The sequence below is a fragment of the Podarcis vaucheri genome (assembly GCF_965113315.1).
Source record: "Podarcis vaucheri genome assembly, chromosome: 6".
NCBI classification, from domain to species: Eukaryota; Metazoa; Chordata; class Lepidosauria; order Squamata; family Lacertidae; genus Podarcis; species Podarcis vaucheri.
In genome coordinates this window covers 65,641,139-65,656,560 of record NC_138764.1, presented here as the reverse complement: position 1 = coordinate 65,656,560, position 15,422 = coordinate 65,641,139, and the positions used below count along the sequence as shown (strand labels likewise).

Here is a 15,422-nt window from a genome sequence, read left to right as displayed (position 1 = left end):
TTAACTGATGCCCAACTGCAACCTCCTCACATTCTCCAAGTTGAAGAGACTTTTAAAGGGGAGTGGTAATATAAGATGTAATGGATGCATTATATTCATTACATCTGGTCCTCCTGTTTGCAAAAATACACACCAAGTATACACATCTGTAAATAAGTTCTCACCGCTCCTAAGCTCTCACAATTTAAAAAGAATCAACTAACATAAAACCGGGTCCCTGACTCCTTTTGCCCCCTTGTAAATCAGTGACAATTTTACCACCACCATCCAAAGAACCAGTGTTTCACTTAAGTTTAAAAACTTAAAAACTCTAGAATTCCTGACCAACAGACCTAGAGCTCTTCCCATGCATTCAGCTGAACTTGGAAAAAGAATTAAGCTACAGTATGTGAAATACTCCACCAAATTAAGAATACACATCTGGCTGACCACTGTGAAAACAGGATGATTGGCCTGATGCAGCAGGTGCTTCCTATGTTCTTACAACCTTAAGAGTCAAAGTCTGTATTATTTCTGACCAAATCATACATGACATGCTTTATTTATCAAACCAGCCTCAGTACAAAATTAAAAAACCAACTCCTTTGCTCTAGATGAGGTCCAAATTAAGGGGGGGGTCAGATTTGAAGAAGTGTTGAAGTTAGGGTGGCCAAGGGAAGGAGGAATCAGACTCCTGCACCTTTAACAGATGTGCAGAAGAAATTTCAGCATCACACACAATACACCTGGTGAATTCCTCCCATCTACACAACTATTAAAGGTGCAGAGTCCTGCCTTCTTTTGCATCTGGCCGCCCTACTTGGAGCTGAGTTCAGCAGGATTTGTGAGTGTTCAGATCAGGGGTGGGGACCCTGTGGCTCTCCATATGTTTCTGGCTCCAAATCACATCTAGTCCAGCCAGCAAAGTCAGTGGTGAGGGATGATGGGATTTGTAATCCAACAAAATCTGGTTGGCCACAGGCTTACTAGTACAATTCCAAGCATGCTTATGGCAACAAAGGAATTGGTTATGAAAGTCTTACTCCATTCTTTCCATTGGGCACTGTATGACATGCGGTTCAGTCCCACTGACTTCACTGCTTTCCGTACCAACAAAAGACAAAGAAGGAGGAAAGAAACAGGAAAACTGCATTTTCTAAAGTTTGATTTTGTTTATATTTTTTCAAATGGCTTTAGAGCTGGCACAGCATAGGGAGCTGGAAACTCCCTCATTTCAATGCCACACAGTCACTAGGTAATTCACAGTGCAATCCTCCGCTCAATGTCTACTCAAAAGCATGTCCCTATGAATTCAGTGGGGCTTATTCCCAGGTTACTGGGTACTGTAGCTCCAACGTACTTGGTAGCCAGCCCCATTCAGTTATGTGGGGTTTACTTCTGAGCAGACATGCAGAGGATTGTACTCAGCCTCGGTCTCCACCACCCCCACTCACTCACTCACTCTGCTTCTCCATCTGTTATATGGGGATAATACTGCTAGACTACCTCACAGGGCTGTTGTAAAGATTACTGGAATAAGATGCTTTATGGCTGCTGGGAGGTGTGTTTTTTTTCATCCCACCCGGCCTTATATCTTTTACCTTTTGAAGGAGATCTTTGTACTGAGTGTACAGTGGTGATAAAAAAACTATGTACACATAGGAAAAAAAGACCATTCAATGGATATAATGCACCTTGCAATTTTGAAATGCACTAAATAAAGTAGTAGTAGTAGTAACAGCATGCATTAAATGTAAACACAACCACTTCCATCAACCTAGGTATGTGTTTCTGCACAGAGAAATAAATTAGTGCAATGTTCCTAATTTTTTCTTCCTTTGCTTCTGTGCTCAGTCCTTCTGCATTAAGGAACCAGAGGTCTTACCTAAGGAAGGAGAGCTCATGTTACTACGATTCCATGCACTGAATTCAGGGCTGTGTTAACTCTCTTGGCAAAGGATTCATTCAGGAAAAGAGTAACCCTCTTCATTAATAAAACACTGAACATTTTACAGTTTTACTATAAAGCATTATTGTTAACTGTGATTACTGTATAACATTAGTATACCTGGGTCAACATCCAAAACTGAACGAGAAACAAATGCCTTCTGTGAGCTAACACACCCAAGTGACCTGAAACTAAATGAACTCCAAAGATTAGAAGCAATCAGAAAATGGGATAGTAAGACTTCTGGGAAGCGTGTACATACATCTGCTTACAAAAATTGCATTCCAATCACATAACTCTTCACCATTAAGGAAAGCCTGGGAAATCCCCTCTACCTTACACAGAGAGCGTGAAAATCAAGAAATCACAGTAATGTAGAAAAACATAACATCCCAACTCCATGCTATACATCTAGAAAACACAAAGGATACTCTGGAAGCCAATCTCCTCTGCTGAGAAGCCAATCTTGATCTCCAGCTTCCTTTGACCAAAAGGTCACTGTGCTAGGTCAGTTCTATTCGTTCCTCAAAACGTCTCCCAAGGATAGTCCTTTGCCTTTACCATTGTCTTTCTTTCCAGCCAGAAAATACTCCTCTCCTCTAGTTTACTTGCTTTGGTCTCTGAAGAGTTTCTCTGGAACCGACCAAACTCTCCAGCTCTCCAAGGCAGTTTTTCATGCCCCAGACAGTTGTCGACTCTCTAAGTAACCCAATCTTTAAAAGGGCAAAGGGAGGCAAAGTCCCGAAACCGAACACGGTCAGAGGCCAGCTGGCATGGAGGAAGGAGTCATAGCTGCTGCACCCAAGTCCCAGCCAACAAGAAAATGCCTTGTCAGAAGTGACAAACTTGGACAGACCTTCTGGAGTGATGGGTCCCAGTCAGAAGAGCAGGCAGCTCACTGATGGCATGTCAGGATTTGCAAAGATTAGAAGCACCCAGTCCTTGAAAAGTTTTGGAACCTCTCTCATCTTTTTCTATTTAAAACATATTATGAGTTTTTTGTGGGGTAGACTGCATTGCTTGAGCCTCCTTCTAATTCCTGGATCCAGCATAGATTCAATTCCAAGAATAGCCAGGCTATCTTCCTAGTGAGGGAATGGTCCTCTAAGTACGGGCCATTAAGGTAACAAAGGAAGTGGCTCTGTGCCAGACAGCAAATGGGTAGGCCCCCCACCCATCCTCAATTCCCTGGTAGTTAGAAAGACAAAGGCCAGAGTTGACTTATGTGATCTAAAAGGTGGAAGTGGGAAGGCTGCAGGCTGGGCAGCTGGGAGACAGAGCCATGCCTGGAATCCAAGGCTATGGCCTACAGGAAAAGCAAGATCCTCTTTGGGTGTTGATGCTGTGAACCCCTCCACCGTAGCCTCAGGTTGAATATATCTGTAAATAAACCATATTTCATAAAGAGACACCACAGTCTCTGCTGTGCATCATTCCAAAAGAAACACGAACCCTGGGTTCTGGAACCCCTGGAATCTCACACCGCTTGGAGACTGGGGTGGCGTGCAACAATATAGATGCACACACCATCAACCACCACTACCTCAGATTTCCACATCAATCACTATAAGGAATAGACCATAATTCAATATATGGCACTATGGAAAACTAGGAATCAATAACATGTCCATCTTAATGAGGCACCAAATTTGGAGTGAAACCATAGAGGCAAAGGAATAGTTCTACTTCCTAGAGTTTCTGATATCTAAGTATTACGATTAAAATAGCCATCCCCAAGTTGGTGTCCTCCAGATGTTTTGGATTCCAGCTCCCATCACCTTTGGCCTGCATGGCCTATGGCCAGGGAGCATAACAACCACAGTCCTAAACGTCTGGAAGGTATCAGCTTGAGCAAGGCTGGATTAAAAGGACATCTATTTCAAGACACTGTCACAGATAGGGAAGTTTTGAGCGAAATGGAAAGTCTGAGAAAATGCTTAGCAGATGGGCAGCCAAATGCCTTGTGCTCCAAGGAGCCCAAAGAAGCCAGGAGTTCTATGGCCAACTGCTGATTTCATTTGTACAAGAACTCAGGTGGCGGGGGAGACACAGAACATGACTTTTCATGTTTCAGTTCTAGCTGAGGCTACATAAACATAGTAAGGGTAAATGACGGCTATAGGCAAAGCAAATAACAGAGGAAGTAGAAGGAACAGCCACTGTCTTATTTATTTATGCGTGTGTGTGTGTGTGTGTGTGTGTGTGTGTATATATGATTTCTATCCCACTTTCCTTATACAGGACTTCGTAAATAGACTTGGTTGGCACGAACAAAAGAGTGCAACATGATCATACACTCTCCTGCTTTCTCTGACCAAAATAAAACAGCATGCTTCACCCTAGAGGCGATGTGATTGTATTTCATTGCTGGATGACAGGAGACATGTATGTGGCAATCACAGCATGCCTTTGTGAAGCATGGTGGAAAGAAAGCCACACACAAAATCAGGCCAGCTTTTCTTCCCTATGAGGTAACTTAGATGACATACACCCACCCAGCTGTAGAGTTTTAAATCTGGCCCGTTACCATCAAGCCACGCAGGCTTCAAGCAATTCTCTAACTGAGGCCCTGGAATGTCTAAAGCACGATGACAATGCTTTAAGGAAAGGGAGCAGGCAGGGCACAGCTGCTGCTGTCATGTTTGCTAGAGCATCTTTACACTGTGGCCGAGAGAGCCAGGGTTAATTCTGAAAACAAACTCAAGCATTTCAGAATGACCCAGCTAGATGACATATTAAATGTCTGAATGCATTGAGCATTTGTGTATGTGGTTTTTTTTTGGGGGGTGGTGGATCAGGATAGGGACTTTCATGAACAGGGAGGTAGAGTTTAACCCTTTCTTCCTGTGCCACAGTTGCAATTAAAGCTGCCCCCCTCCCACTGAAGCAACTCTTTGCCATGGTGGGGAAGAAGCCATTGACATCAACAATTAAATCGCTTCTTCAGCAAACTACAGTCCCAACCCTCATCCCCTCTGTGTTGTTGTTGTTAAATAATAACATTTTATTTAACAAATCAGATAACATGAAATGCATTGACTTATTCCACATGTCATCAAGTTTGGACCTTCTAAACCCAGAGAGCTCTGCTCTTCCCCACCCTGCAGTGTGTACATGACAATTGCAGACTTAGATTCATATCACCAGACCAAAAGCAGTGGCTTCTATACTGCAATTTCAAAGCACACAATACCAGGCACTTGCTACTGAGGGCCCAGGGTGTGTTGACAATGGAGTTCTATCTTTGAGCCCAACCCTCACACTAAGCAGAAGCAGAGGGAAGATTATACCTTTTCTAGCAATTAAGTGACATCCTACAAGATTACATTTTTAAAAGAGCCATTGTTTTAGAGCATGGACTTTGAACATAATGTTGGGGTGGTGTATCTGTGTGACAGCTAAATGGAAGGATGTCACAAACCTAATTCCATTGCTCCCCCTGCCGAAGGAGTATCTGTGACTTTCAAACTGACAAGCCTCAGATCCTTCTGTATACTGTTGCTTCCTGGTCATAATGAACTAAAGCAGGCTTCCTTCTCAGATCCAGAAGCTTCCCTCTGGGTAACACAGCACTCTGAAAGTGCAATTGCTGGTCACTGACCTTCTCCATTCCGAAAGAGTAATCATCGGTCCATAGCTACTCAAGATGTGTAGAACCTTTTATAGAGGTAACACCACTACAGACCTTTACTGAAAGAACAAATTCAATGAACAGCTTATGAAATATGATCTGTTGCCAGCCAGGAATCAATCTCAGTCTCACACAGAATCAGGAAAAAGGCATGATGCAGGAAGTGTAAATGCAACCAGCTACACCACAATATTTGGCAGAACAGCAGTTTTCCCGGTACATCTCATGTACCAGAGTAAAAATATGCCAGAAGGGATCTTTGACTACCAGCTCTTATGAAGAAACGCAAACAATGGGCATTATAGCAACAATCCTTAATAATTCAGAGGAATACAAACATTCAACCAGTTTGAAACACCATAATCTAAAATGCCTGGCAAAACAAACAAACAAGGTGTTAACCTGGTGTCAAAAAACAAAAACAAATGTTGGCACCCCCTCTCTTGGGAGGACAAGCCCATAGTGGTGGTGCCACCACAGAGAAGTCCTCTCTATTATGCATTTGTAATGTGCTTCTCCTAAAGAGGAAACATGGAGAAGGGTCTCTTTTAATTATCTTAATGCACAGGCGAGCTGATATTGAGGAGGTCTCTCCCTCAGATATTTGGAGCCCAAGCCCTTTGAAGATAAACACCAGAATTGCACTCAATAGTGAACTGGAAGCCAATGTACTGTAGTTTGTTATGAACTGACATTAATACATCTCCTGGGTAAACCAGCCAGAATTTTAGCAGCCAGACTGGAGCTTCTGAACCATTTTCAAGATACCCATCATGCACTTATTGCAATCCAACCTGGAGGTTATCAGATCTGGAGGGTCACTGTAGCCAGGCTATCCCTATGCAGGAAAGGCCGCAGCTGACAAACTAGCAGAAACTGGTAAAAGGTGCTTGAGGTCACTGAGGCCATTTGGGTCTCAGCTGTCAATGTTGGATCAAAGAACACCTCAAGCGCCTTGTCCTAAGCTCCTAAGAAGGAAAGGCAGTATAGAAATGTAATAAACAAACAAACAAACAAAGCTGTGGGAATGGGAGATCTTCAAACAGGTTATGGGGAGCTCTTACTGTTACTAGTATATATAGATGGGCTCTGTCCAGGGTGGACAACAGTGAGCTAGATGGATCTGACACAACATAAAGGCACATTCCTGTGTTTGTCTGATCAACATGGCTACAACAGCCAAAGATGAAACTAAAAAAGTGTTTGGATTTGTTGGGGGGGACTGTACCCCCCAAATCCTAATTACACAGTGATTTGTGTGCACGTGTTTGTTTTAGAAATATGTTGGCCAAGTTCTGATTTAATGAGTCCCAGCATGTCTTCTGCTACTAAAATAAGAAATTGGAATAAACTTAAAGAACCAGCAAAGCTATTGCAGTACCCAGGCCACACAGAGAATGTCACTAGTCTAAATCCAGATTCGGGGAGGGAGAGAAATATCACAATTAATTTATCATTACTCATCATACCATATCATACTGTGGAAATCATTTACCGAGATTGCTAAGATGAGCATTAGTGAAGTGGATTGACTATGATGATGATTTATTCAATTTATTAACTGCTTTTTTATAGAAGGGAAAGGGCCACAGCTCAGGTAGAGCATCTGAGTTGCATGCAGAAGGTCCCAGGTTCAGTCCCTGTCATTTCCAGTTAAGGTTGGGAGAGACTCTGGTCTGAAACTCTGGAGAAGCCATTGCCACTCATTGCAGACAATACTGGGACAGATGGACCAAAAGTCTGACTTAATATAAGACTGCTTCCTATGTTCCTATAAAAAAAGAGAGTCTCAAAGTGACTTACATTGTAAAAATGCAAAGATACTATAAAATAACCCAAAGCAATAAAAAAATACATTGTCCACCCACCAGCAATCAATAATCAGATTAGATGGAGGACAGGGACATCAGTGGCTGAAAGACATAATAGCTAGCAATGGAGCCTCCACATTCAGAGGCAGTTTGCTGATAATTACACAATGCTAGGAACAAAGAATAAGGATAGCTACTGCAGACTTGCCCTGCTTGCAAGCTTCCTTTGGCCATATGAGTGGCTCTAGTCGGGGACAGAATGCTATGCTAGGGAGATCTTTGTTCTGGCACAGCACAGCAATTATATTTGTACAGATATTGCCCTATTTATCAGAATCGCCGTAAAACTCTCATCAATGGATTCAAGAGGTTCCTGGAACGCTGTAGCACAGAGCACTTTACATTAGAAGGTTTCCAGTGTGCCATATCTGTTTGAGCAGGAGCAAAAGAAAGGTTTTTATCTAGGACATGAAGGCACAGATCTCCCGCTGGAGCCAGGCAAATACTGTAAATAGATCAGCACAGCTGCTCTGCCTCCTCCACCCGCATGAGAGTACAGTCAGCCTGCTTCATCACAGGTGCAACCATCCTACACTCCCAGCACATACCCAAAACACACACTTCCCACTCTCTCTCTCTCTCTCTCTCTCTCTCTCTCTCTCTCTCTCGCTGGGTTGCAAAAATCACAGCAAGAGGCCAATCTGCCTCCATTTCAACTGTCCCACCACCTCTAGAGCTCTGTATTTGCTGGCAAACACGGCTGGGGGCGCATTGTGCTTTAGAAGTGACATTGGATTCAAACTGAATTGTTTCTGTTAAAAACAGAAAAAAAAATTAATGCTGCAACAAGCGTCTTCCACTGTTGATGCTGCAAGCCTCCGACCCTGGATTTCAACCAATGTATCCTTATGCTATTGAATTTCAAACTGAGAGCGATCAGTTACCTCTTTGTTCCACCTTTCAACAGCCTGCTCCATTGTTGCCTATCAGGCACCCCTCCCCTCTCTCCCGTCATTCACATTCCAAAGGTAGAACAATGCACTTCAAAGCCTCCAACTTGGGGGAGGAAGTCCGGGTTGGATGTCCAGACTGAACGCTCACCTGGGTATGAACCATCTCGTGGAATCAGGCAGGGGGTACAATCCCAGGCGACCTTCTGCCCCTCTCTCCTGTGGCACCATGTACAAATCCTGCTTGGGGTCCCAGCGTGCAGCAGCCCTTCTTGGCAAGGCGGAGGGTTGGAAGGTAAAATATTACTTCAGCCATGCAGGAAGGCTTCAACCCTACAGAACCCTTCCATTCTGCTTTAATCCGACAGCGCCTGCAAACCATCCTGCTTGAGCGACAGCCAGTGGGGATTAAGGCCTGCGGGTGGAACACCAATCATTCCCATCCCTCCCACCTCCCCCTGCGGCTGCTCAGCGAGATGGGTGATTCCAGTCTCGGTAATCCCCTTCTGTCTCACTCTCTTCCAGGGAAGTCTGGCAGGTCACCAAAGGGGAGATTAGTGAGATAATGAAAATGCCCCCCTTGGAGCACTCCTACCTCCATTGCTGGGGTCTGCACAGCACCATCACCCTCTCCAGGCGAGGCAGATGCTTCAGTCACCCAGCAGTGGTTTGGTGCGCGGATGGGAAATCTGTATTCCCCACCACCAGGCAAATCCTTCTTGCAAGGCTGCAGCATCACCAGCTGGCTTCAGACAGAAATGCTGTGCTACCTTCTCTCACTACAAAGAAAACAGCCTCATCAGCAAGACAGCTGATGCTGAAACTCGCATCTTCCTGCTCCTCCTCCTCCTCCTCCTCCTTGGCAGTGTGCATTATCGTGCAAGCATGAAACCCACCCTATGTGCAAGAACGTTCAAAGGAAGAAATGAATCAACACAGGATTTGTGCCTTATTGTCCAAGTGTAGGTATCAGGCACTCTGAGATACAAGATATCTGATTTCACAGACTCGTGATCTGAGCTACTGCAGGTTAATCCCATGCTCCACATCCTGCTTGCACATCGTTTGTGGAAGTGGTAATAGCAATGTATCCTTAATTAAATACTAATGCTAATTAATTAAACACCCATGCTAATTAAATAATGAAATACTAATTGCGCGCTAAATCTCAAATGGCAGATCCCATAATAAAATTGTAGTTGATTTCAATACAGTGGAAAATCTACACTGAAAACTATTGTGCTGAAAAAAGCTGGACATAATGTTTCTTAAATAAAATCAATGTTGCTGTGAAAATAATAACCCATGTTAGTATTTATATAGTGTCATCAATGCACAAGGTGTTTTGCATAAGCAAAAAAGATCGGTCTCTGCCCCAACATACAACATAAATTATTTATAATAAATAACAGGGAGATACATGGCTAACAAACAACAAATATATTATAGTAGGGCATTTAATGTCTTTTTTTAGACCAACTAAAATGTTGCAAAATAGGGAACAAGCTTTCAAGTTCTTACTGTGGTTTGGGGGGGGAATTACGGATTGACTCAGCTACTTATTTTTTTATATGTTATAAACAACACAGAGAGAGCTAACTGGGGATGAAGTTTTTCCTTAGAATCAAGCTTTTTCTTTTCTTAAAATCAAGTGGAACGGACTCCCTCGGAAGGTGGTAGACACTCCTTCACTGGAGGTTTTTAAGCAGAGGTTGGATGGCCACCTGTCATGGATGCTTTAGTTGAGATTCCTGCATTGAAGGGGTTGGACTAGATGACCCTTGGGGTCCTTCCAACTGTTCAGCTCTATGATTCCATGATGTAATTTTTATGAAATAAATAAATACTTCTATTCCATGCTCTCTCTTTCCCTCTCTCCCCTGCCCCCCATATTTCTCCACTTTCTGGATCATCACTGCACTTTTGCAGGTTTGAGCCCCGTATGGGACAGCTGAATATTCCTGCATTGCAGACGGGTGGACGAAATGATCCTCAGGGCATTTTCCAACTCTATGATTCTGTCTAATACTACTTAACCCTGTTCATTCTCACTACCTTGTTATCAAACCTGTCCCTTTCTCCTATGCATCTCTACAGATACAAGTCTTTTCCTTACTTATGCTGGCTTTCCCCCAAATAAACAGTACTTGTGGTAATAACAGTCATGCTAGTAGTCATGGAATCTCTCATCTCAACTAACCCCATCTTGAACTCAAATTGAAACAGGAAGCTTAATCTGCAGTAATTAGCAGCATACATGTCAGATGGCAAGATCTGGCAGTCATATTATACATGCAACATAATCCCTCCATATTTACTCAGAACTAAGTCTCACTCTGTGCAATAGACATATTCAAAAGTATATGCAGGATTGCAGGCTAGGGAACTCTAAAAGCTAACAGACTTTGTCAAGTTTCAGTGGAAATATGGACTGGCAGCTCTTTTCACACTTCCTAGCTGGGGAGAAATAAACTTGCAAAGCTCTGAATGGGGTAAGGGAAAGGGCTATACCACTTGCAGTGAATTTCACACCAAGCAGCCTGAAAGCTGTGGTCCTGGATATGCTTAGTCCAGGGTAAAAAAAAAATAAGGCAAAAAAGGGGTAGCAATCAGGAGAATATGGCAGATATCAGAAGAGTAGCTGTGTTAAGTCTGTTGCCACAAAACAACAAAGAGCCTTGTGGCACCTTAAAACCCCAGACTGGGCAAAAGATTCCTGCATTGCAGAGGATTGGACTAGATGACCCTCGTAATCCCTTCCAACTTTACAATTTTATGGCATATCCATTTGGGCCTGGTTCTTGTTTTGCATTTCCTTTCCCTTTGAACACACACCTCTACATTCCCTCCTTTTCCACCAGCAGGGCACTGGGGGCAGGAGGCCTTATTAGGGAAAGCGTGCTTCGGTTTAAGAATGGTTTCAGTTTAAGAATGGACTTCTGGAATGGATTACGTTCATAAACTGTACTTTATGCATCTGATGAAGTACGCTGTGATCCACTAAGTCGATTACAGTGGTTCCTCGGTTTAAGAACAGCTCTGTTTATGAACGATTCGGTTTACGAACTCCGCAAAACTAGGAGTAGTGTCCCAGTTTGCGAACTTTACCTCGGTCTAAGAATGGAAGCCAAGTGGTGGAAGGGCACTGGCAACAGGAGGCCTCATTAGGGAAAGCACGCCTCGGTTTAAGAACGGTTCCGGTTTAAGAACGGACTTCCGGAACGGATTAAGTTTGTAAACCGAGGTACCACTGTAGGTTTTAAGGCGCCTCAAGGGTTGTTTGTTCTTCTGGCAGGTTTGATCATTCTGGATGATGGGGGAAGGGGGCCTTGAGGATCAGTGCCCACCCTCCCCTCCCTTTCGCCACTGATATATTCATACTATCACATGAAGGGCCTCAGCCCCAAATCAGGCTCTTGCTGCAGCAACATTATACTGTATAGGAAACTCCTTGTGTGGTGGTAACATTAGGCTGCCATGATATACACACTTTAATAGTAGTATTTTAGGGAAGGTGGAAGATTCAATTTGGTTTGAATCTAAAGGCAAATCTGCCTAACTCACACAAATTTCTTAAATACAGTGGTACCTCAGGTTACATACGCTTCAGGTTACAGACTCCACTAACCCAGAAATAGTGCTTCAGGTTAAGACCTTTGCTTCAGGATAAGAACAGAAATTGTGCTCCAGCGGCACGGCGGCAGCGGGAGGCCCCATTAGCTAAAGTGGTGCTTCAGGTTAAGAACAGTTTCAGGTTAAGAACAGACCTCCGGAACAAATTAAGTACTTAACCCGAGGTACCACTGTAACACAATTTCTGAAATAATACACAGACTCTATTTTCCTTTTCCCTGGTTATCCTAGTCTGAAGTTAAGTGTGTTTTCCTGTGTATACGGTGGTACCTCGGGTTAAGTACTTAATTCATTCCAGAGGTCTGTTCTTAACCTGAAACTGCTCTTAACCTGAAGCACCACTTTAGCTAATGGGGCCTCCTGCTGCTGCCGCACCGCCGGAGCACGATTTCTGTTCTCATCCTGAAGCAAAGTTTCTATTTCTGGGTTAGCGGGGTTTGTAACCTGAAGCGTACGTAACCCGAGGTACCACTGTATTCCATCTGAGAGGTTTGTAAATCCACTGGAATAAATTCCACAATGAGAGCTTCCAGATTTCTTAATCTCACCCTGTTATTCCAAGGGACATAAAAAGAATAATATGCCTTGAAGCAGTTCCTGAAATAATTAAATACTGGGTTGATTTACTCAGCAGCCCAATCAATCACCTGATTCCCGAATGTCTCCTACCCAGCATGATTTTTGTGAAATTCTAACTTTGTATCATTTTATTTTGCTGCCAGCAGAGGGAGATCTGGATTAGCAGAACTCGAGCAGAAGAATGGAGTCGTCTGGGGCGCCTTGGGATAGAGTGGCCTTGGAGTGGAGATGGTGAGTCAAAACTGTGTTTGACATGGCAGACAGCAGAGACTTACGGTAATTGCACGTATCAATAGCAATGACAAGCTCTTGCTGATGCAGAGCAATTATATGAGATAAATAATCTAGCTCTTATGCTTAAGATATTATGCAATGAACTCCCAATTTCTTTTCTGTTCTGTTATCACTAGGTTTTATCTGGTGTGTTCTTACTATTTTACAAATATTCAGCACATACGAGTCCCTACAGACCTTCACAAAGAAAGGACAAAAATATATGGATTGACATTCTATTTGTAGCTAAAATGTTAGTAAATCATAAATCCATTTATCTAGAAATAGACTACCTGATTCTTTTTCATCATAGAACTTAACTAAAGGTATGCATTTAAACAAACCATCACCTGGTGCTCTTCAGAAGCTTTGGGCTACAACTTCCATCAGTCCTAGCCAGTCCCCCTCAATTTAATGCCTGTTTAATCTATATTTTTTCTTTTCTTGCAGAAATTGACTAGAAGTTTGTTTTTGTTTCTTAATGTTGCCAACAACTTGTTTGCCATCTCATTGACCAGTTACAATATTAAGCCCCCATCTGGAAGCACCATTTGTGTGTATGCACTTAAATTAAAAAGGAGTCCTTGCCGACATTCAACTGAGCACATGAACAACTCCCCTCTCCACGCATTCGCTCCTCATGGAGATGTTGGAAGAATATATCCTTACAGCATCTGACACAACTTTAAAAAACATTCTCCCACAATGTTTTAACTTTCAAACAGGCTGCACATAAGTGCTATTTATTGCCACCAAGGTCCTTACTCCACCAATATTTTATTCTGTGATCTGCCCTAAGATATCTTGGGTATAGGGCAGTATATAAATTCAATAATTAAAATAAAGATTATGTTGCCACATACATTTTGTTAGATTTTTCTCTAAATGCCTTCAGTAAGTAGTTAGGCAAAGTCTCTCATGTGCCACTCTACAGAATTAGACAGGAGCTTTATACTGCTCTGTTATGCCTGTGTATTTTGAAGGTCCTCAAACTTTAACAATGTGGGACAATCAAGTCTTGAAAGTAAAGTTGGAGAAAGGCAGGACGATTCTTGATAAAACCCCCAAGACACACCCTGCCTCCTCCTAATTTTACCCAGATCATACCCTCCTTCCCTTCAATAAAGGAGTAGCTAAGGAAGCTATCACAAAATATAAAGGGGCTGAGTTTTGCTGCTCCTGTTTTTTGAGCACTGTCCACCAATTAAATTATGACTTTGTTCAGAACTCACTTGTCAGTCCTGTCCCTTAAGCCAGAACTTTCTCAGCCATTAGCCCCTGCTGCTGCACTGTTGGTAGGGGGACTGAGAAACCCCTACCCCATGTGCTCAAAGAATGCCAGAATGTGTGTGTCACATGGCTATAAGGCTGTTCCTGCCCCTCCATGCCCAGCTATTGACTTGCTCAGAAACCACACACCCTCCTAGTTGTACATTTACTATGTATGAGAATAAGAAGGTGCCCTATGTAAGTGGAGGCTCTACCATCCAAGGGGAGATCCTGGGTCACTCAGGATCTCCCTTGATGGTTGAGCTTTACATGTGTATGTCGATAAGTGTACACAACACTTTTTCAAGCATACTAAGTGAGGAAGAGGCATGACCATATGTGTGTCAGCAGCAGGGGCAGGCCTACCCTTCTTATTTGGTGATTACTCAGAGCCAAGTAAGATTGTCTTCCATGAACATGGTCTTAAAGTGTGTCCATAGGTGACTGTGGAGACCAGTTCTGGGAACATAGGTTTCCAGGCAAGAGTTGACCATGGTGAGGGTTTGCCAAACGTGCCTTCTTCTTAGCATGTTTTTCCCTTTCGTCCTGACTTCAAACTTCTTCAAAGTCCACAACACCTTTGGTAAAGGCTGTTCTCCAACTGGAGTGCTTCACAGCACACACACCCTGTCACACCTTCTTTTAATGAGTGCAAGGGGATCATCTGGATCCCCTTACCCATTGTTGGTAGCCTCGCAGCTCATCTGAAATGTCCCCAGACCCACTGACGGGTCCCACCTTCTGGAAATTCTCCATGGACCCTTCGCTTGAGCCCCTTCCACTGATCTCTTGACCTGAATGAAGGCTGTAATAATGAGGCACTGGAACCATTCATTAAAATGTGAGTGAATCGGTTCCAGAAAGCAGGCCAAGGCAGGTGATTAATGCCATAAGGAAATAATCCTACCGTGAAGCACCAGTTTCCTTTATTGCACTGGTAAGTGATTTTACTTACTCGGTCCAAAGCAGCACAATTATGAAGGGCTTTAAAATAAATGAAGTCAAGTTGTGTGTGTGTGTGTGTGTGTGTGTGTATTCTTAAGTATAGCAAGCAAAGTTGTTGCTTTAAAAAATGCTGTTCTTGATTGTAGGGGATTTCTCCTAACCAAAAGCTATCAACTTTAGACTGATTTGACGTTCTAACGTGATACGGGTTCCACTCACAGCAAACCTACAATCTCAGACAGCGTCTCCTCGACATTCACCTTTGTGCCAGTAGCTATTATTTTGGTAACATTGCAAAAAGCTACAAATCAGGAAAAGACACTGCCTGTCCACAGCCATAAGATCAAAGCTTTTCATGACCTACTTGCAAGGCTAAGAAAATGCACTGGCTATTCCCATTGTCC

General features: G+C 43.1%; 1 protein-coding gene across 11 annotated transcripts in view; it reads right to left on the bottom strand.

Moving 5' to 3' along the window:
- TMCC2 (transmembrane and coiled-coil domain family 2) overlaps positions 1 to 15,422 on the bottom strand; it is a 98,329-nt gene that overhangs the window by 34,038 nt on the left and 48,869 nt on the right. For 5 of the 11 annotated variants that reach the window (XM_082228307.1, XM_082228306.1, XM_082228308.1 and 2 more), the window contains exon 1: positions 2,359 to 2,648. The exons of 3 other annotated variants lie outside the window; for them this stretch is intronic. Coding sequence is in view for 2 of the 8 variants with exons in the window: in XM_082228305.1 (XP_082084431.1) it covers positions 8,915 to 9,055 (141 nt within the window). In the remaining 6 variants the exon portion in view is untranslated. 3 more of the 11 variants (XM_082228301.1, XM_082228305.1, XM_082228302.1) reach the window with 3 other exon arrangements.